General features: G+C 39.9%; 1 protein-coding gene across 1 annotated transcript; it reads left to right on the forward strand.

Annotated features, from left to right (window-relative positions):
- The first annotated feature begins 218 nt into the window (after positions 1–218).
- Positions 219–20,386, forward strand: LOC134742053 (spatacsin). The gene is made up of 15 exons (XM_063674980.1): positions 219–561; positions 1,018–1,432; positions 1,669–3,554; positions 3,896–4,063; positions 6,661–6,846; positions 7,817–8,099; positions 9,099–10,028; positions 10,666–10,988; positions 11,570–12,106; positions 12,838–12,980; positions 13,744–13,891; positions 14,591–14,817; positions 15,066–15,269; positions 17,873–18,019; positions 19,047–20,386. The coding sequence occupies exons 1-15, from the start codon at positions 385–387 to the stop codon at positions 19,117–19,119; spliced, it is 5,847 nt and encodes a 1,948-aa protein (XP_063531050.1). The 5' UTR covers positions 219–384; the 3' UTR covers positions 19,120–20,386.
- The last annotated feature ends 3,073 nt before the right edge of the window (positions 20,387–23,459 follow it).

Raw genomic sequence — 23,459 nt, forward strand, 5'->3', positions numbered from 1 at the left:
CACTTGTAAATTCGCCCGTAAGTGTGACAGGGAGGCAACACGTCGAACGTGGTTCGCGGTAGGCCCTCGGGTTACAAAGTCTGTAGAGCCTATTTCCAAGCGAAAAAATCAATCGATTCATAAATGGATTGTGTACTTTTTAGGCTGGTCACCCCTTAACATGGTTAAAAAAACGCTTCAACCAATCTGACATAACGTTGACATCTGTATCTGTTTTGACGTAAAGTAAAATAAATAAAATCTGTATCAAATCAAATTGTATTTAAATTACTTTGTTATATACATACTAACCTACAAGAATAATATAGTTTCTTAAGTTATCTAAAGTTAGTAAGTTGAGAGTTTATCACAATCTAATGATTCTCTAACAGTGTTTTTGTGAAAATGGAAGGGTTGACCCAGAACGAGAAAACTATTTGGTCGTGTTGGGAAGAGAAGTCAGCAAGAGATGTGGTCCGCGAGGCTGCAAATAAAGGCAGCCACATAAACTTGGCTGTTAAATACTTGATGCATAAGAACTCGTGGAATGAAGACACTGCAAGAGATTGGTTTATGGCTGAAGTAAGTGTAGAATTACATTTGTACTGATTGTTAGTTACCTAAACAGTAACTATTACTGTAGCTGTTGTTCCGTCGTTTCGTGTACGAGTTTATGTGAACAACGCTAGCAAAGTTTCTATAAGGATCATTTGAATTTTTAGGGTTCCGTACACAAAGGGTAAAAACGGGACCCTATTACTAAAACTCCACTGTCCGTCTGTCTGTCACCAGGCTGTATCTCATGAACCGCAATAGCTAGACAGTTGAAATTGATGATGACAAGATGATGTATTTCTGTTGCCGCTATAACAACAAATACTAAAAAGGACGTAACCCTCAGTGGGCGAGTCCGAGTCGCACTTGTCCGCTATCTTTTATTTAGTTCTGTAAGTTTTTAGTGTACAATGGGTATATTATATTCTGTAATACCTTTAAGTTCCGTAGATGTTTTCTCACTACATACATTGTTGCATCTAGGTCAGAACCTGGACAATCCAACTTCTATTGAGAAAACAAATCTTCAAAGTACTTCATGTCTTAAATAAAGTCGGTATAGATCCGGCAGAACATCTCATGGATCTCGCTCAGTCTTCACCAGAAATTGAATATAGAGATTTTATAGTCCAACACCTAGACAAGCTATCGCTGGACTTGAAAGGTGATACGGTGACAAGGTGGCAAGACTTCAAGAGACATTGGATGTTGCTACAATACTTAGAAAAATCCTTTGAAAGTGAAGGCACTTTCAAGCAGAATAAAGTCTTTGGTGCTGGTAAAAATAGAATTATTGTAAATGAAAGTGAAATAAAGGCATTGACTATAGAGAAAATACAAGCTTGTTCTCAGCAATGGAAGAGCAAAATAGCTTCAGCTCTTTTCCTGGATTCATTCGGTGAGGACCCAACTTTGTTATCTAATTACTATGCACATAATATAATTGTCCAGTATCAATAAATTTGTTATTATGTTCTTTGATAAGAATGATAAATCAGTTTGTACATTTGTTTGTATTTCAATATCAGAATAATGGTAATTGTTATTTACATATTACATTAAAAACAAATAAGGATTTTTTAAATCAGGCTGCCAATTTAATAATTTAACAATTGAATAATTGCTTTTTTTCAGAGTTCTCTCTCTTGGATTTCTCAACACCATTAGAAATGTGGAACCATCTTGTAGAACAAAACAAGGCTATGATTTTAATCCGTTGGATCAACTTGCAAATGTCAGAAGTAGTGAGGGACATGAATGCCCGATACAATTTCTTTAATAATGACAGCTTTGTCAAAAAACTCCTCAATGTTGACACTAAGGGCTTTCCAGATGAGGTTCTTGATACATTGGATGAAATTTTTCGTAAATGGCCCATCACTGATGAAATGATAGCTAGCATCTCTAACAGTAGCTGCTACGAATACACTAAAATGTGTATTTATGATACACTGTGTTCCTATGGCATAGTCAATGACAATGAAACTAGTGACTTGAACAAAATAATAGCCAGATTAGCACGGACTAAGAATCTGAAACTTATTGATGATATTTTCACTGAATCTTGCTCTAATATTACTAAACAACATTTCTATGTAGAATTAGCAAAGTATTGTGTGAAAAATAAATTGTATAAAGTGTTGACAATGTGTGTTGAGGGCAATATACTTGACACAGATCTCTCTAATGTTGAGCAGGAGGCCAAGGACTGCATAAATCTTTGGCTATTGTTTAAAAGCATTGAACAGACCTCAGACAGGCAGAGCCATGTAGTGCCCGTGTATAAGACTTGCCAGCAGATAGCCAAAGATGACATTGACAACTACATATGCTCCAATCCTCATCTAGTCCTTGGTATGATCCTCCTTGAAGATGGAGCAAACCTATTCGACGTGTTTTCAAACGACGAATTCATTACATTTAAAGACTTTAAATTGCCAAATAAAGGTTATAAAGAGAAGCTTCCTCATTTACACAATGTTTATAAGAAATATTTAGACACGAATCCATTTTATGAGTCTAAAGACGTCAGCGTGTATCAACTGCTTTCTGGTTACCGCGGTTTAGATGTATCGAAAATATTCGAATTCCAATTGATTAATCAAAATACTTCCACTGTACTATGTGATAAAGCGGACCGCCGCAGTTTGGGCAGCCTTCTAGCGAACGATGTGCAAGTGAACGCCAGTTGCGTAAAAGCATTGTCACAAAAATCCGTTGACATGCCGGATTTTGCGAATGAAAAGCTGATGAAAAGATATGGTTATGTGGCGAAATTGAGTCATATTTACTATTTAAAGCAGTACCGTCCGTGCAACGCCAGTCAGGCATTTGTTGTGCAACAGTATCAGATGTATAATCGCCTGCAAGATAAAAGTATAAAGAGCGCTTGCTGCGAGGCTCACGCTGTAGCTTTACAGCACTGGGATGACCCAGCAATGGTAGCCTGCGCCATATCATTCGTGGCCATGATCGGCTGTAACCCTACACGATGCAGAGTTCATATGACCGCAGCACGCATGATAAAAGAGTACTTAATATATCAGAAGGGATATAACCAAGACAAAGCTAACAAAACAGTGAACGATTACATGTCCAAGCTTATACAAAGCAGCGATGATGCGGCAAAGGACATATTGGAGAACCTTGAAGAAATAACTATGCACACGATACAAAGTAAAAAAAATGCAGATGGTGAAGTAGAAATGTCAGTTGCGCTGTTTGAATCCCAAACGTTGATAAAATTCGCAATGCTTCACAATCTGCCGTTGCCCGAAAATTTACTTCGGGATTTTGTAAAACGTGGCTCTTGGTTCAACTTTTTATTATTCGGCGACGTATTCAGATACCCTTTGAGTCAAATGTTGAAGCTCTCGCAAGAATTCGAGCAGAAATCTTACGCTGAGCATTTGAAGTACATCATGATGAATAGGAACGTGGAAGAAGGCTCAGAGAAGGATTGCAAGACCAACTCTACCAATGGGCAAAGAAGATTAAATAGACTGAGTTCTTCTGAAGTGGTAAGTTTTAAAATCACATAATCACCTCTACAGTACCAAGATGTTTTTTATGTTTTCACTAATAAGTGGGAACACCCTGAGTATGCCATCATTGGATGGCATACTTTTCTGGAAAGTTGAGGAAAATACTCTTAACCGTTTGATCGTCAAAGACGTCACTGATGACTCGCGCGGCTACAGCGAAATGCGCGAATATCAACCTTCGTGTGCATTCCGAGAAGGTTTACGGTGACGCGCCGCACAGGCGTGGCGCTCAAACGGTTAAATATATACATACATTGTTTCTAATGAAATCTTGTTTTTAGAACGTCAATAGAAGTGTCTTGTTCTCGTGGTTGTAGAGCCCGAGCGGCAGCGTGACATTCGAGTTCCCGTCTCGCGGTGTATCCCGTGAGCTGTGGGAAGTGGCGGCCGCTTGTCATGGGCCCGAGGACCCGCCCGCTGCGCTCATCCGCTCCGCGCATCTCTGTCGCGAGCCTCTACTCGTTCTGCTTGCTGGCTGCTATGAGGTAAGTGACTGTTGGAGTGACCCACGGCCTGACATCGTGAGGAAACCTACATACATCCGCGAAGAAATTCAAAGGTGTATGTGAAGTCCCCAACCCGCATTGGGCTAACGTGGGGACTATAGCCCAATTCCACTCGTGCATGAGAGGAGGCCTGTCCCCAGCAGTGGGACGTATTTAGGCTGAAATATTATTATACACGGATCCCTCGTGAGATGACGTTATTATAATTGTTCAATTCTTCCACGCTCATCTCGCTCCACGTTTCCAGGCGAAACCCCGCAATATTTGAAGAGCGAGCTATTCTTTTTGAAAACTGACTATTACTGCTTTAAAATTTTACAACCTTAGATTCAACCACGTTTTGCCACGGAGGGTGGCGGTTTATTGTTGCGTATGTTGTGTGCCTATCTTATTAACAATAGATTTTCCTTGAAACACGGATCTTCCCACGGAGTAATCGTATTGTACTAGTAGTGTGATAATTATTAATAAAAAGGTGTCATTCGGATACGTTGCTAAATAGGTTTGCAGTAGCGGGAAACCGATGTCACTTTCACTCTCCTTGATAAATTGAATGACGGATTGAATGTTTTAATCAAGAGAGCAATGCGGCAACGAGATTTATCATGAAAACTGACAGTGACCATACCATTTCCCCGCTATTGCAACACTGCAACAGCAGCATTGCTACAGTTCCCAATGTAACCTTCCGTCCAATGTAACATTAAGATAAGATAATATTTATTTCATTTAAATAAATAAAATAACGTTTATTTCAGGCTTTTAGCCCATAATCCATTGAGACACACACAGTTATACACTTAAAAGACAAAATTAAAATACAATAAAAATGGGGCATTTTCTATGAAAAGGGACCTTATTGTCGATGGCGCTTACGCCGCACAGCGCCGCGCGGCATTGTATTTATATCGGAGCATCGTTAATAATGGCGTAGGCGCCATCGACAATAAGGTCCCTTTTTATAAAAAGTACCACAAATAATAATTAAAATGAATAAATTAGTATTACTGGACCTGGACCCGGGTATGTCCTTAAACTACGTCCGGACCCGGTTATGTCCTTAACTACGTCCAAAAGAGAGGTATGGGCAATGTGAATGACATCTCGCATTGTGTGGTAGGGCACAGGACAGCGAACGTCATTCCAGATCTAGAGCAGAGCCCAACTGGGGAAGTACCTCCACCTTACAGCTAAATAACACTAGACCCTACTCATGCCGGTGTTCCTGCCGGTGAGTAAGGGTGCCAGAGCTCAACGAGAGAGAGGAGTGTTAAGGTCGGCAACGCGCATGTAACTCCTCTGGAGTTACACGCTCTTCTTTTGGTGCCATGCCCATCTAATGGGCGTCGGCGGTCAGCATGTCATTCAGCTTCCTGGTCTTTGCTAATCTCTTGAGAGTGGCTGCGTCTTTTGTAAGTGTCCAGTCCTTAATGTTATATATCCATTTATATCTAGGTCTACCTCTCCCTCTTCTTCCCTCAAATTTTCCCTCGATAATTGTTTGTAATAAGTCGTATTTCTTATTTCTGTATATGTGACCCAGATAGGCTGTTTTTCGTCTTTTAATGATGTTGAGTATTTCTGGAATCTTCTTCATTCTACGCAGTACTTCTTTGTTCGTAACGTGTTCAGTGCATGATACCTTTAACATCCTTCGGTAGAGCCACATCTCAAAGGCAGCAAGTCTTAGTAGTCTACATAGGCTACGGAGACTGCTTAACATCAGCCGGGCCGTATGCTTGTTTGCCACCGACTTAGTATAAAAAAAAGTATTAATGCCAACACAATAATAAATTATAAAAATTATAAAAGCGGGCTGTTAGAGTCAGACCAAGATACGTCTGCAACGAATTTGATAGCATACGCAGTGCAAGTGTTATTTTAAACGTCAAACTTCTATGAAATTATGAGCTATAAATAACACTTGCATTGCGTGTGCTATCAAAATTGTTGCAGACTTATCTTGGTCTAACTCCATGAGGCAAACCTACGCCGTACCTATATTTTTATTATTATTTATTAAAGTCTTACACGAGGGCCAAGAAACGCACGCTTAGAACGTTAGGAGTTCAGGAGCGTGCACGCTCTACGCTGACGCTACAGACGTATGTCGGTCGACGAGCGCGCGATCTTGGCCGAGGCATTATTAGTATCTAGCTGGATGGTCAGTACTGTGTCCTTAGTTGTCGCTGCTCGCGGCTGCGTAAAATATACAAAAAAAAAGTTTCTCAGTCGGTATAATTCATTGCTGAAGGTCGTGTAGTCAGTGTCGTGTCCGTTGTAAGATATTTTAGCTATGCAGAATTGGCAGAATCGCATGGAAGTCAATAATTATGAATTATTAAAGTAAAACGAGAAATGTGTTTACGTGTATAGTTTATTTAGTCAAAAGTAGAAGCAAATCAACAACGTTTCATAGCAACATAGAATAAATCAAAGACATAACTATGAACTTTCATGCGGTTCTGTCTTCAGTGGTGCGTAGTATTGTAAAAATAGTCTAATCCTATCAAAAGACTTCGTCTTTATACGAAAACACCCACGATAAAGTACTTAAAAGTGAATTATTGTTTTAGCCGAACGCGGTGTTCGTATTATGGGCGCAATGGCTGCTATCCTCACTAGCCACCCCAGCGCCGGACAGCGCTCTACTCGCAACGCAGCAAAACGTCTCTCCCGACCAGTTCCAACTGGTCGCAGAGCTGTGTCTGAGAGAAGGCTACGTTACTACAGTACATGAAGCCATGCTGGTCTTTATGCCGGTAACACATGTTCTATATAGATAACTTTGCATTTGCACCGACTTGAAAAGACAAAGTGAGGGGGTGTCATATTATAAACGTCATATTTTCATAGAAATTTGTCATTAATTATGACATTACCATTTTGACATACCATTGCAATGCCATACAGAGTTAGTTGCACCTACTCTACTCTGTTTTGTCGTCTCAGCAATTTTTCCTACAAGACTGGATGGTCAGATTTAAGACAAAAGTGGAGGACCTGCGCGAAATCGCCTTTTCATACAAACGTAGTCCTCATTATCCTCTCTGGATATTAACATTATTGAATATATTTTGACACAATTTGTTGTATATCAAGCAAGCTATGCCGTTTGATTTTTTTCGAATTTTTAATTACTATAAAAGTTAGGAGCATTTAAAAATTTGTATGAAATCTGTTTTTCGCTCCTAATTTTTACAATAATCAAAACATCGAAAAAAGTCAAACGTAGGGGCATAGCTATGATAAATATATATCAAATTATGTAAAAATATTTTCCATAATGCCAATATCCAGAGAGGAAAATGGGAACTACGTTTGTATGGAAAGCAACCGTCCCCTTTCCTCTTAACTATTTTAAGCACATCGGTCCTGGTACAGTTTGATCGAGGCAAATATCAGCCTCAAATATCAACAACTTCCCACAATTCCTTTTATAACGACAAAATTGTTTCTTACAGAAGTAAGGTTATGACAAAAATAATTACTCCATCACTGTTAACTGACAGTTCGTAAACCTTATTACAAAAGGCATAAGGTCCACCGATGGATAGTTAAGAGTGTTGCTGTTTGTACCACGTAAATATCAGTCAAGACTAGCCTTTTACAATTATCCTTATACCTACCTACGTTATCAGACATTCGAAAGGGTCCCACCCAAACATATTTTAGTCTGGTAGTTCTATACTCTTTTAGTCGGGTAATTCTCACATCTGTGTCTTATTGCAGGAAAGTCCGTTAGCACTACTGACAGCGTTTCTCTGCCGCACTCTAAAGCAGCGCATATTCGACTGCCAGACCAGCAAAACTCTAGCCAGCTTCCTCCAACTCTGCCAACGGCGGTACAGCGTCGACGCCAACGGTTTACCCAGCCGGCTGTCTAAGGAGGCTTACCAGAGATTTGCTACTGCGTTGGTGAAGATAGCGCTTAGCCAGGGATTTGATAGCGCTTTTCATCAGAGGGAGTTTTTGAAATGTTTGGCTGTTGCGCAGTTTGGAAAAGGATTTTCGGGTAATCGTATAACTTACACTCCTTACAGATGGTAAAGTAGATAGGCAAGAATTCAAACCGTATCTAAAGCCCGACCAGAAATATATGATCATTGTCAAGAGGGCGCTGTTATTCTCATGTATGTGGTGACAGTTCAGTTTAGTATGAAAAATTTAGTTCTAATGAAATTCCGCAACATGGCACGTGATCATATATTTCTCGTCAGGCTTTAATTTTGCATTTTAGCCACGCTAAAGTATGCGTCAAGACTTAGGGTCGGTTGCACCATAGAGTAACTTAAACTAGAGCGGTACTGTCATAGTAAATTTTGTAACCCCAGTAAATTCACTGCCATCTGTCGACACACTTTAAAACTAAAAATAAATATTTATAAAAATACGATAAAATTATTTAAATATGGATAAATGTTTTTTTTATTTGCATTAATTATTTTTATGATTTTGACCCATGTTCTTTCACTGATATGCGTTAAAATTGTTAAATAACAAACGAAACAGTCAACGCCATCTATACGACAGTGGGCCAAAACTAGTGGCGCCCTCTGAACGAGAATCAAATTTTCTTGATTTTCGAGGCACGTTTTTTCCTTAGACTGTAAATTACGGAGTTATATCAATCTTTGGTTGCACCAAACTGTTTGTCATCGTTAAAGAGTTCGCTAAATTTTATTGTATAGAAAGTTACATAGTAAACCGCCGCGGCGCGCCGGGTGACGTTGATCAGTCTGTCAAGTGCGGATAATGCAACTGGCACTAAGACACGTGCTTGAAATTTGACAGTTGATGTAGATTGCGCTGTACGGCTCCGTGCATTATGCTGTAACTCTCAATTGTCAAAATTTGACTTTTCACAGTCCATTTATCACAAAACATATGGCGCAGTTTAGCGCCATCTATTTGAGCTTCAAAGGAGGGTACGTTTTTTTTGAGACTACATGTCTTCTTTAATCAATAACCCTTCAGTAGTATAAAAGTGCTATTGTAAACTTTTTTCTTTCAGTGCCTTCTCCAAACTTCGTAACATTACATGAGATCCTTCAAATATCCATGGAGACGCCGACAGTCGTGGATGTGTCTAAAATGCTGCAAGACGACTCGGGCCAGTACTTACTCCAGTGCGTTGAGAGTTACACTGCCAGCAGAAACTACGACGTCGCTCTCAAAATAGCCAAGCTGGCTAGTGTCCCCGTCAACGACATCTTAATGGCCGAATGGGCGCATAAACACGAAACGCTCTTAATGAAGGAAGATGCCGTCGACAACAAGGAATGGACTCTCTTCATAGCTAAATGCAGCGAGGCTTTTAAAAAAGCAGCAGTAACATTCAACGACGCTACAGACTTCTTAGTGTATTACGTGAACGAAATCAATGATACTGTGCAGAAGTTCTACGCATATAGAATCATCATGAGCTGGTTCGAGGAGAACTTAGAGTATGGGCAGAAAAGAGAGCGAATTGAGCATTTAATGTGGGACGCCTATTTCAAAAGCGATTCCCAAAACGAAGTGTTTTTAAACAGTTATCAGAGTACTCTGCATTTTATATTGAACGGACAAAAAGATCAGAGTTTATCGAGGAAGATAGGAGTCGTTGATACGGAGAAGCCTTTTTCGATGGAACTGCGAGAGATTGAAGTTGAATCTGACGTTGGTAACATTGAAAATGTAGTTATGTTAGAGGATGTTGAAGCGGTAGAGAACTGGAGAAGGGTTATTAACCAATTACTTGAGTTGAAGTTGCTTGTGGATGCGTTTCGTCTCTCCGCGTTATTCAAGGTGCCTTCAGAGCACATGTACAGGAGCCCGCCGTGCCCGGTGCAGATCATAAGAACGTGTCTGAAGTTAGCTGAGGGCACGTGCCTGCCGTATGATTTGCCGCAGGAACTGAGATTAGTTATCTCGTCGCCGTACTTGCAAAATAAATTGACCAGTGAGTATTGTTACAGTGCACTATTTATTACTATACCTAGTGTAAGCCATAGTCTTTTATTATAGCGACACGTTTAAAAATACTTTATTACTCTGGTAATAAACTGTCTGCAGTTTACTGACGATTTTCATTCTACAGCATAAAAAGTATGATACGTTTCTGCGGACAATACGATAGCGTGTACTGAACTTGTTTTACTATATTTTTCATTTATTTCATTCAACACTTTCAAGAGTAACAACTTGATTATTACGACATTATACATACATATCAAGACTTTACAAGCGATGATCGTGACGTCACGCACGATCGAGTGCCGTTTAATAAGGGGCGTTTCGAACGTAGAGAACGATTGTCAGATTTTGTACTGTAATTTCTGACTTTTGTATTGCTTTAATGTAATGGGTCCTATACAGACATTTGATCCTCAAAACAAATCTGATCAACTCATATCATTAATAAAATCTTGTCATCTATCAAGAATTGGTACCGAAGTGCATAAATTTCACTCACATCTAAACGCATTCGCATTTTGTACGTTGTCTTTCTTTTGTGCAATATAAATAAAAAATAAAATATAAAAACAAGAAATTTTTACCTTTGCAGCTTAAACATTAATTCGATCATTCCTTTTCAGCATCAGGCATATCAGACGCCAGTTTTGAAGAGCTTGTAATAATCCAGGAAAAACAAGAGAACGCAACCGAAGGCTGCCAACTAGCAGCCAGAGAGGATGCCGACCGCCTCACCGCTTTAGAAGCCCTAGCTGCCCGTAGTGGCCTCTCTATTGCCAAACACATCGCTGCTTATTATAGGATAGCGTTGCATATCGGCTGGCAATATACGGCAGTGTTAAAGTATAGGGGATTGTCGGTGGATTTTATAAATTTGGTCAGCGGACGCACTCGAATGTCGCTGGCGAATCTAGTGTTCAGGACGTTCAACATTCCATCTAAGCAGGTAACAATTATTATCTAAATGAAACATAGGTATTTTAGAATCTTGTAATGATTCTTTTTTTTTTCAAGCAAATCCTACCTAGACGGCTACATTTAAAAATTTAAGTAAGGACGCGAAGTATAAACAATTTTGTACATTGACCCGCCATTTCTTATCTCTATCACTCGCACATATGGGGATCCCATTCCCCAATGACCTTCGACCCTTTAGTTTTCTAATGTTTTTTGTAGCTTATCATATTAACAGCAACGGCTTTAAGCCGTCTATAGTATCCCATATTTACTTCAGAGTTTGTTGTTTTCGAGATATTTTGCATCAAAGTTGTACAATTTTAGGCCAAGAAACTGATTTTCTGGCCATAACTTTTGTGTTAATTCGTTTAAAATTAAAACCTTAGAATAATTTTTTGATGTAAGATCTTTCACAGCAATCGAGATAAGTACGAAAAAAGTGTTTTTTTAGACAATCAAAAAAAAAAAAACATAAATAAATAAGTATTAATTTCTTTTAAAATCCGGTAGACTTACATGAGTTTAAATAATCCCAATTCTTCTTAAATCAAGACTTTGATTTTCTTACAGATAGCTGAATACCTGTGCCACGAAATGGTAGCAGCAATAATCTGCCCCCACCTAGTGAAGACTTCTACGTTCCGTCAAAAGGAGCATTTCCAATACACGCTCTGGGGCTACGCTCTCAACTCCGACATCGAAATGTTCCTCAACATGCGACCCGACTGTTGCAGTCACATCGGAAGACTTATACTCGACCATTTGATGGCTTTTAGAAAGATTTACAAGTCTGGTGCAACACCAGTCCCTGAGAGTACTTTAGACGATAGTTGTCTGGATTTAGAAACGCTAACCGACGAAGAATATTCGAATGTCGAAAGCGAGGAAGTAGAGTCTGCTATAACTGATGGAGGTACTTTAAACTCGGCCGAGACGGCGTCTGTGTATTCCACGGTATCGACTGTGTACACGGTCGGAAGTAAGATGACGAAAGATACTAGGAGGAACTTATTTGATGTGATTTCTAGGAGTAATATACATATTCGCTATGAAGTCAAATCGAATATTAGGAAGATTACTAAGGGCGCTAAGCTATCGACAAAACAGGTAAGTTTAAGAAACAATTGTATGGTTTATTGGACTTCGGCGCGTTTCATTTAGCTTGCGTAGGTTGACCCCCATGCATAGAAATTTGTTTACAGGGGGGTCAACTATCTCTGCAGCTACTTGCGTATTTTATGAACATCGTGTCAACAATAAAAATAAGTCCGAGGATAACCATTGACGCGGTTGAAACAAATAAAGGCGCGGGCAAGTACAAGTAACTTGTACATGCTGCTTGCGTAAGAAGCCTTCTCATGATGAGAAGGCTTCTCATCTCTCACTTCTCAGTAATCTCATCGTGTACCACATGCGAGTATCCGGTCCATCAAGCATTATCTTACCCTCGCGAATGTAATCCGCGTCTCTGCTTCCTCTAGCTACATGCGCCGTGTGCAAGCATAATTTAGTTTGAAGCTTTCCATATCATCCCTAATCTCTAAGCTAAATTGTTCGTTTCTTCTTCTGTCGATGCTGTAGTTCGTTTTTTTAGCATTAGAAAGAAGGTAAGCTATCTGGACGTGTCTTTTTATTAAAACTCACTTTTATAAAAGTCACAGCAAATATGTTACAATTATAAATCATATACGATCTTTTACATTCTTTTGCTTTCATAAGTAATATAAACTAATTTATTAAAAGCGTTTTTCAATATTTTTCAATAAAAAGACACGTCAAGATTACCTTTTTTCTAATGCTAAAAGAAACTAACTATAAGATATGTGTAATTTTGTAAGGTGAACATAATATCGATCGAGCTGCTAGTGGTGGCGCACGAATGTTTCTCGTGCGCGTGCGACACAGAGGGCGTGGCAGTCGTGCTGCGCTCGGCGCAGGCGCTCACGGCGCAGCTGCTCGCGGCGCGCTCCTGGCGGCTCATGTAAGATTATAGTCTGCATCTTCACAAATGATTTTTACGCCTAAGACGTTAATCTGTAAAACAAAAGCCATTGTTCCTTTTGTGAGAGCCGTCGGACATTGTTTGCCATTGTGTCTGAGCACGTGCTACGGCGCGTGAGATTGTCAGGGCCACGCAACGCAACCTCGGAGCGTGCGTTGCGTGGCCGAGGCGTACGTAAGGCGTATTTGCATGGAACGAGAGTTTTAGTACGATTTTATCGCTCGGCGATTATCGTACAAAACTAAAACTATTTCCTTTAACCTCCTAAGGCTCAGCCATACAAATGAAAAATCTAAAATTTGCCACTGAAATTTGAACCTATAGTGTAAGATATAGAGTTGATTTTGCATTGTCTGAAAATGGAACGAAACAAATTAAAAACGAGTGTTCCAATTGTATGTATATGGTTTAAATTTCATCGAACTGAAGAAGTACATAGGTAGGACGTTGGGCCTTAGGAGGTTCATGTAAAACATAGAAAATCTATGATTGAATAAAGCAAGTTTTTAATACAATCTCACACTCAATGGCCGCTAACCCCCTCTACTCTCAAGGGTCGATACCAAAACCGAACATTAAATTTATAAATCTAGAATTGAATTTTGCTTTTCTTTTTTGACCCGAAATCGAGTCGGTAGCGAGTGGCAATACCTGTGTCGTCTCCAAATATGAACTCGTTTTTGACGACTATTAAATTTTTACACTTCTCAGTTATTTAATTCTCAAATAAGTGAATACACAGGGTGCGTCTGCTAACTGGCCTGGCACGGTACACCGAGATGGCATACGTGTTCCAAGTGCTACGCGACAAGCACCAGTTCGAATTCCTACTGGGGCAGTTCGACTTCATGCTGGGACAGCAGAAGGAGAAGATTACAGAGTTCAAACAGGTTAGTCGCACACACTGTGTTTAGGTCTGTGTAGTACCAGGCGTGGCTCACTCCACGATTTCGTCGCGTCGCTACAAGTACATGCGGCCCACACTAAGTTTGGTGTCTAGCCATAGTAGTTGCCGCGCACCGCTACGGAACGGACTCCTGCTCGCGCTTGCGCCACCTAGCGGTCATATCTGTCGTAATAGACGCGTTTTGTTATAGAGTGAACCTTCTGTAACTAGTATTATTATTTGTTCTGTGGTAGTACCAAGCTAAAAAATAGTTTGTTGTGATTTTGACAGCTAAGCTAGTTTCACCAATATTCAATGAGCGATCTGATAATTTTACATGATGAATGGAAACTATTGAAGAAACTTTTTAAAAGGTGAATTAAAATTAATGTTTCAACATTTATTGTGATATTGTGGCTTTGGTAACAACTGTGTTACGGTGTTGCCAGTTTCTTACGCATTAATTAGGCCATAACTCGATATCACAGATCCACCCAACCAATACTTTGGCGCTCTCATACTAGTTATATATACTCTTTTGCGTCCACGTTTACGACAAGTACGTATGGAAATTGCAAATATCAACAGAAATATGCATGGTCTTTTGAAAGGGAAATAAATCTAGCGGTTTTCGTCTACGATTTGTCTGTGAGTGCTGGATTCTCAAAATAATCAAAATGCTTACTTACCACGTTTTTTCCAGGGTTTGCTAGACTATCTCAAGACCCACTGTCCCGGCGACACGGACACCTACATAATGGTGGCGCTCCACTTCAACATGTACTCCGAGGCGGCCAACGTGAAGCGGAAACAGGCCCTCGACCTCATCTCCGACTTGGAGAAGTTGGCTATAGAGTCCGCGCCGAAGGGGAGCTCGAGGAAACCCAGCCTACCGGTGTGGGTGATGATACACGATAATAATGTTACCAGGTATGTGTGTACAACATAATAAGCTTTAATTTTATTGCAGTGATATTAAAAGGAAAACATTGAAATGAAGAAAAACAAGACCTCAATTTCGATGTTGCATTTAAGTATTCCATATTTTGTAAGGTCACCTTACATACATACATACGAATGTCAGTTTACTCTACGTAATTTTGAATACGTAAGAAGAATTAAAAACAAATTGTACGAGTTGCTTTAAGTGTCTAGGTGATTTTTGGCTGCTATTGCAGGTCGATGCTCGAAACAGCGCTCAACCACAGCACCGACGCAGCCGAACTGTACTTGCAAGGCGGCTGCACCGGCTTCGCTGGCGAAATGGCGGCACTAGCGCAGAACATAGCGCTTCAGATGTCGCTGCTCAACGCGTCGCCCACGCGACTCATACTCAACAAGAGCACGGAGCAGATGTATAAACTAGTGTCGGAATATCTCAGGTAACTCAACTACATCACCGATGCACACTAACTATGCTCGTAAGGTTGTTGTACTGAAATGGCGGCACTAGCGTAGAACATAGCGCTTCAGATGTCGCTGCTCAACGCCTCGCCCACGCGACTCATACTCAACACGAGCACAGAGCAGATGTATAAACTCGTGTCGGAATATCTTAGGTAACTCAACTACATCACCGATGCACTCTAACTATGCTCGTAAGGTTGTTGTATTGAAATGGCGGCACTAGCGCAGAACATAGCGCTTCAGATGTCGCTGCTCAACGCCTCGCCCACGCGACTCATACTCAACAAGAGCACAGAGCAGATGTATAAACTCGTGTCGGAATATCTCAGGTAACTCAACTACATCACCGATGCACTCTAACTATGCTCGTAAGGTTGTTGTACTGAAATGGCGGCACTAGCGCAGAACATAGCGCTTCAGATGTCGCTGCTCAACGCCTCGCCCACGCGACTCATACTCAACACGAGCACAGAGCAGATGTATAAACTCGTGTCGGAATATCTCAGGTAACTCAACTACATCACCGATGCACTCTAACTATGCTCGTAAGGTTGTTGTATTGAAATGGCGGCACTAGCGCAGAACATAGCGCTTCAGATGTCGCTGCTCAACGCCTCGCCCACGCGACTCATACTCAACAAGAGCACAGAGCAGATGTATAAACTCGTGTCGGAATATCTCAGGTAACTCAACTACATCACCGATGCACTCTAACTATGCTCGTAAGGTTGTTGTACTGAAATGGCGGCACTAGCGCAGAACATAGCGCTTCAGATGTCGCTGCTCAACGCGTCGCCCACGCGACTCATACTCAACACGAGCACAGAGCAGATGTATAAACTCGTGTCGGAATATCTCAGGTAACTCAGCTACATCACCGATGCACTCTAACTATGCTCGTAAGGTTGTTGTACTGAAATGGCGGTACTAGCGCAGAACATAGCGCTTCAGATGTCGCTGCTCAACGCCTCGCCCACGCGACTCATACTCGACACGAGCACAGAGCAGATGTATAAACTCGTGTCGGAATATCTCAGGTAACTCAACTACATCACCGATGCACTCTAACTATGCTCGTAAGGTTGTTGTATTGAAATGGCGGCACTAGCGCTGAACATAGCGCTTCAGATGTCGCTGCTCAACGCCTCGCCCACGCGGCTCATACTCAACACGAGCACGGAGCAGATGTATAAACTCGTCTCCGAATATTTGAAGTGACATCAAGTAACATGGTAACAAAAGGTACATTAGAAAAGTTTGTCGTCATCAGCATTAATTTAGGATTAATATGTCTCCAATCGTAAAAGTTTGCGGCATAATTCCGTTTAGTAGGCGTTGAATTTTTGAAAGAAAGAAAGAAAGAAAGAAAAGACATTTATTGTAAAAACCTTCTACAAACAGCGCCACTTCAGTTACAAAAAAATAACTTACTCACTAAACACTTAAAGCTAGGTACATGGTAGTTATAGAATAAAGAGTAAGGTAACTAATTACAACGTAAATTTTGGCGCCGCTATAGTGGCTACAAAAGGACGCCACTCAGCATATGCTCTGGTATAAATAAATACCACAGCGCTGGTTTTCTGTGGCACCCCGGGCCGGAGGGTAGCTTAGAACGATTTATTTGGGATAAATATAAAAATACAGATAATATAAATACTTACTATAAAGATACAGATAGGTTATAGATTCATGTTGGGTAAAATGTTATGATGGTAAGGCTAGGTAGATATTATTAGTATTATAGACATTATAAGAGGTAGATAAAATAATAACTTTATGTATAACTCTGGTAAAAAACTAAGTCCCATGATTTGAGAAATCCATGGGACGCAACGAGCACGGCAATTGCAGGCTATAAAGATATTTTTTAAATTGTAGTTTAAATGTGAATAGTGTCTTAGAGTTTCGTATAGGCGGAGGTAAGTTGTTCCAGCATTTCGTGGCAGAGTAGCGAAAACTGCCACGAAACGCTGCTGAACTACCGTGTCTCGGGCAGATAAGTCGAATGGCTTCTCTAGTCGGGCGGGTGGAAAACTTTAATTTGTTGAAGAGGTACAGAGGTTGTTGAAAATGGACAACACCGAAAAGCAGTGACGCAAAATGCAACGAACGTCGTGCATCCATTTTCAACATCCTACCACTAGTAATATAGGGAGTCACGTGAGTCCGTGGAGGGATGGGAAAGCAGAAACGGGCGCAAGCATTTTGGATACGTTGAAGGAGCGCCTTAGAGCGAGCTAGTAGGCAACCGTTTATGACAGTGTCATAGTTAAGCCTGGATAATATTAGCGTATCACATAGTTTTATTCTAATGTCAACACTAAGGTATTTACGCACTTGGTACAGTACTCGAAGTCTATAATAACAGCTTTTAGCGGCTTCAAGTACATGTTTTTCGAAATGAAGCTGTTCGTCAAGGAGTAGTCCGAGATTACGTGCTATGGTTTTTAAATAATAATTTTTGGAAACGATTGTGATCTGAACTTTCAATCAACTGTTTACTAGTAAAAATTTGACGTTCGCTGCTGAGGCCGTACACTTCCTGGTATATTTAGTATCGTTTGGTTTTCTCCAGTTTCATGGAAGGCCTCGTGTTGCTGGCGCAACGAGGAGCCGCGGCGTGGCGCGAGCTAGCATATCGTCGCGCACTCGGCAACGACCAGGCTTACTTGCGCGACTGCGCCGCCTACCGCCCCGACGTGGCGCACGACTTTCTCACCAGGTCAGTGACTTCCTTGGTATTGGTCTACTGTTTAACTCAGCTCCGGACTGGTTGAAAGAAAGCTTGGCTGCATGACGCTAATTTATGTAAGGAAAAATGTAATAAAAAAATATTTTAGTGCCAAAACAGCGAAATTCCACTAGAAAATCGCCGCGCAACTTCTTTACCGTCCGCCTTAGAAAAGTGGTACACCTATAATAAGTCTACCGCAATAGCTTTTTTTCTGTATTATTTGTTCTCTAGTGCCGAATCTATACTACACACACGAATCTATCTACACGTTTGCTAAAAAATAAGTGCATTCCCGTTGCCAGGGAGGTTTTGGGATTATACTGAGCAACTTTTACTATAGGACCAACCCCGAAATCGCATAAAAAATTTGGCTGTTTCATACATTTTGGCTGGTCCATTTTCTATGGGAGGATACTTTTTTTTTGGTGATTTCGTGGTTGGTCCCATAGTAAAAGTTGCTCAGTATAATTCCAAAACCTCCCTGGCAACGGGAATGCACTTATTTTTCAGCCACCGTTTATATATTAGCTCGCAGTCACTACACAACGCATTGGCGCATTCCAGTCGCGTCCACGTTCGACCAGTAGGCCAAGCACATGATTGGCGCGACAGTATCTCGCCGTGAGATAGAGTACCCGTCTTTTTCTAACTGTATTAATTAAAGAGGGATGGGTAGTCTATCTCGCGGCGAGATACTGTCGCGCCAATCATGTGCTAGCCCGGGTGTCCTCATCTAAATTAAAACTATAAAACGAGTTCTAAGCGTAAACAGGGACTGTTGTATAAAATGGTGTAACATGCATCTTAGTGGAGTGGGGGAAAGTAATATTGTTCTTGGTTACCGCAATAGTTACTCATGAAATAAAACTATGTAAACGGATTATGTCGCGTATAATGAATTTAAAATACAGTCAGACGGTATACGAGATATAATTAGTTTACATAGTTAATTTTATTTTTATCTTTGTTCTGCTGTGAGGAAAAAGAGAATCACCATATATTTCTACTTTTTCAGATACAAAACAGAGAGGAATAAAACTGCCGTATCGCAAGCAGCCATGACAGAGCTCCGGAATCTTCTTCGGTGATGTGCCAGTAATGTTATTATATATTATACCCTTATAATGCGTATTCGCTGGTCATTAAACGTCGCAATGGCCGTAAGTAGCATTTACCGCCCTTCGCCCTCTAAAAGAACAAGCAAAGTATTTGAAAAACTAACCCGACCTCGGATGTTTCGTAAAAATACCCTACTTTCAAAATCGATTCAAATTGTAGCCTACTTCATAAAAACTAACCGATTGACACCTTATTCATCGAAATCGGCTCGCTAGTTCGAACGTTACATATCTACACACTGTGACAGCTTGGGTCCTCGCTATCAGGGCATTGTTGGTAAAGCCTCAAATCTCATTTTATGTAATCCTATTCGCCTTCTGCTCATGATGCACTTAAGTTAATTTCACCCTTTACCACGATTTATCGACCACATACGCGCCAATAGAATTTCAACCTTAGCAATCCGGTTTAAGGTTGAAATTAGCTTGGGATTTCAGGAAATGAGACGGGTTCAAATCATCAAAGTTTTGGAATATATTTGGATTTTCTTCGGAAAATTTTGTAGATTGGTTCGGCCTGGAAGAGAGTTAATTACTATGCAGTCTTCCAAATAACTGCGACGTGGACAATTTTTATACCGATGCATAAAATCGTAATCTTAACGTTTATATTTGTTAACTTGGACAAATCGCGTTGGGATGTGCGTTTTTGTATATGACCAATGGCGTTCAAGAAGCAAAGTTAGTGCATGCGTAGTGATACATCTATGGCGTTTGCTTCAAATGCTTCTAAAGGTATCTTCTGAAAAACTGTGTCTGTAATAAATAGTAATCGACCCTTAGTTTAGGCAAAATAGATGTAGGCGAAATTAAAAAGCAAAAAGGAATTGCAATATTGTGAGAAATGATAATTATATCGATTCCTCTTGTAATTTTTGCTTGTGTTCACAAAGCTGTTGTTATAACTATCAGATTTTATAAATTTTGTTATTCCTACTCATTATAAAATATTCGTTTGGTACACATATACAAGGTATATCAAAGCAATTTAAAAATACCAAAAAGTAAAAAAAATATATGATTTAATGCTCCTTTTAAGAATAATAGAGATTTATACACCTATGTACATAGATTTAAGGAAATTAAGTCTTTACTGTGATATATTCCCGACTGATTATAAGAATGTAATATATTTTGTAAGAAATCCGAAATTGTAATCTACTTATAAACATTATTTTTATATTTAAGTGCCGTACTCATAAATGGCAATACTAAAGTGACATTAAATGGAATTATAGTCGATGCTTAAATGATATTTTCTCTTCTCGTGCTCGTAAAGTTCGACTTTGTCGTGCGTAGACGACATAAAGTTGCTTATTATGTTCTAGAGCATAAAGTAAAATCATCTATTACGACCCTTATTGACTTAGCAATAAAGTCCAAATGCCATACAAACTGCCAGCCCCACCGGGGCGCCCCCGCCCGGTGTGCCCCGCGCCGCCGACACAACCGAGTACAATTTAGTCTTGAATAAATACGGTAATGTTACCGTAATATACAAAAATATTCAATATTGTAGGTTATTATATTGAATATTTTGAGGTTATGTAACCTACAATGTTGAATATTTTTGTATATTTTACTCACAATGAAAGTGAAAAGTAGAGTGTATAACTCAGGCATGTCCATTTTTATCCTCAACTATATTGGTCCTCGCTGCGCTCGGAATAAATTGCCTCTGATAAAAATGGATCGCTTTATGCCGTTGTTGTACAATCTACTATTTATTTATTTATTGAACTAGTATTTTAACTGGCTCTCCTAATTTAGAGAGCCTAAAAAACGTAGAAATGGCGGCTTTCTGGGGCGGACGTTAGGGTGGTATTCCCCCTGTCCAATTTGCGTCTCATATTTTGCTTAGTGAGAGAGACGCAATGCACATTTGACCAAGAAATTAGACATTTGGAATAGGTACCAACACCAACTTTATAACAAATCGGGAGTTATTTTTGCACAAACTCGTACCTAATACGTCTTCTTCTACCTAAGCCTTTTCCCATTATCTGGGGTCTGCCTGTTGGTCCGCGGGAGGTATTTGATTTCCCTCCTACCCCCCAGTGTCGAAACAATGGTGAGCATTCCCCTATCCGCCACCTGGGGACGCGTTCTCTAGAGGTGAGGCTCCTCCGAGAAGCGGTAGTAGTACCTAATACGTATGTACGCTTAATCATGGGGAACCTTGGTTTTCTAAATGTTTTGGGGTGCAACTAGGGAGACAGAGGATTGTAATAGGAAACAAACATATTTACTTAAAATATATTTTAATATAAATTAACACAAACCCAACACAAGACATTGGCTATCCTAGAGCTACATTAAGTGAGAGATTATAGAGCCCTAATTTAGGGTACAAAAGAAAAGAACCTCAGTCCTTCGAATACTTCAACAACGACCAGGGGCCCGTTTCTCAAAAGCTTGTAGCTTGTAATACAAGTGAAAGTCCCTTTCTAACAAAGGCTGTCAAAAAGTGACATCCGCTTGTATTGCAAGTTACAAGCTTTTGAGAAACGGGCCCCTGTACCTGCGTAAAAAAGAAACAACCGACATTCGAAACAAAATTAGGCGTAGGATTAAAGAAACGCGACGAAGTTACCATCACGAGCGGCAAGATGAAACGCGCAATACTAATAATATCCAGACTTACAGTAAGTTGATTGCAGTTTAAAAAAAACTGGACAAGTGCGAGTCGGACTCGCCCACCGAGGGTTCCGTACTTTTTAGTATTTATTGTTATAGCGGCAACAGAAATAGGTACATCATCTGTGAAAATTTCAACTGTCTAGCTATAACGGTTCATGAGATACAGCCTGGTGACAGACAGACGGACAGCGGAGTCTTAGTAATAGAGTCCTGTTTTTACCCTATGGGTACGGAACCCTAATAATATATATTGCTTGAGACATTTAACAAAAAATCTTTTCGATAAATATAAAGCTATAGTTCGTACATGGTGTGCAATAATCATTTCAATTCTATACAGTCAAGGTATTGAAATAAATATCGCCACTGACAAAATACCAAAAGTATGTACACACTACCCTAATATATGGGCAATAAGGTCGTTTATCTTTGACACTTTGTCCGTGACGATATTTAATTATTTATATCTTTACTGTACAGCACCACTTAGTACCACGCACTTAATAGGTATTGGTGTATAATCACAACCCTACTTTCGTTTCTTTACTCCTGCGTGATACTCAACGTCTAGCAATACAAACTAAACAAAAAATAATACATAAATCCCCGTATAATAATAACAAAAGTAATAAATATCCTGTACATTAAAACAAAGTTGATAGTTATAAATTTAGGCGTTGTTCATAAATTGATTTAATACTATTTACATTTTACATTATAAGTACATTGAAGAATAGCAAAATATCTCATACTGTCAAAATTTCATCATAATATATTCTGTGATTATACAATAATATAAAATTGCTCGGGAGCTGGCAAGGAAATAATGGCCCAAGGTTTTTTTTTTCACGCACTTTGTTGACAGTAATAATTAATATCATTTACCATAGTGTTGAATGAATTTGCGTAATAATTACTGCCTTTCTTGATATCAAACAGCTAAACTCGTAACGCGTTGTCAAACGCTTGCTGTATGTGTGTAAGAACTGAGCGCCATTTTAATAAGTGGAGCTGCCGTATATAGATTCGACGACGACTCCATCTTAGATTTTCTTAGTTTGTGTGCTAGCACAGGAGCACCGCGACAGTATCTCGCCCGCGAGGTGATAGACTACCTGTCCCTCTCTAATTAATACATTTAGAAAAAAAAACGGGTAGTCTATCTCGCGAGCAAGATACTGGTGGACAAATGATATTTGTAAGGCGGAGGACATTGGAGGAGAGTTGAAAATGTAACTCAGTGGCGTGCCCTAGAAGAGGCTTATGTCAGTGGGTTGACTCGGGCTGATTATTACGATGACAAGGCCAAGGTCCTTTACCAAGGCTGGCAGGTTTTATTATCGGTATAGAAGGAATAAAGGATAGCGAAAGCATCTCGTGTCAATTTGTAATCAATAATACCTGACACGTAATGGCTAGGGACTGAGGGCTAACTTCAATGCAAATTGGAATGTATTATAATTTTAAATAAATGCTATTTTATGTACATGTAAAACGCTTAAAAACTCTATGTTAGGTAGGTAAATTTATTCATATCAAGATCTTGTTCCCGAAGTTAAAATTATTCTGTAGAAATGCTAATTAGAAAGGTTAAATCAGTTGAATGGATGTTGTATAATATTTACGGTGAGTTTACTTAAAAAATCTATTTGGCCACGTGCACAATTATT

Source organism: Cydia strobilella, chromosome 6 (genome assembly GCF_947568885.1).
Source record: "Cydia strobilella chromosome 6, ilCydStro3.1, whole genome shotgun sequence".
Taxonomy (NCBI): domain Eukaryota; kingdom Metazoa; phylum Arthropoda; class Insecta; order Lepidoptera; family Tortricidae; genus Cydia; species Cydia strobilella.

What these genes read in the sequence shown, in the direction of transcription:
- LOC134742053 (XM_063674980.1), top strand. Translation starts at nt 385, where the DNA reads ATGGAAGGGTTGACCCAGAACGAGAAAACTATTTGGTCGTGTTGGGAA. An exon ending in AGATTACAGAGTTCAAACAG is followed by an intron (nt 13,892 to 14,590) that starts GTTAGTCGCACA and finishes CGTTTTTTCCAG; the next exon opens with GGTTTGCTAGACTATCTCAA. An exon ending in CTAGTGTCGGAATATCTCAG is followed by an intron (nt 15,270 to 17,872) that starts GTAACTCAACTA and finishes GGTTTTCTCCAG; the next exon opens with TTTCATGGAAGGCCTCGTGT.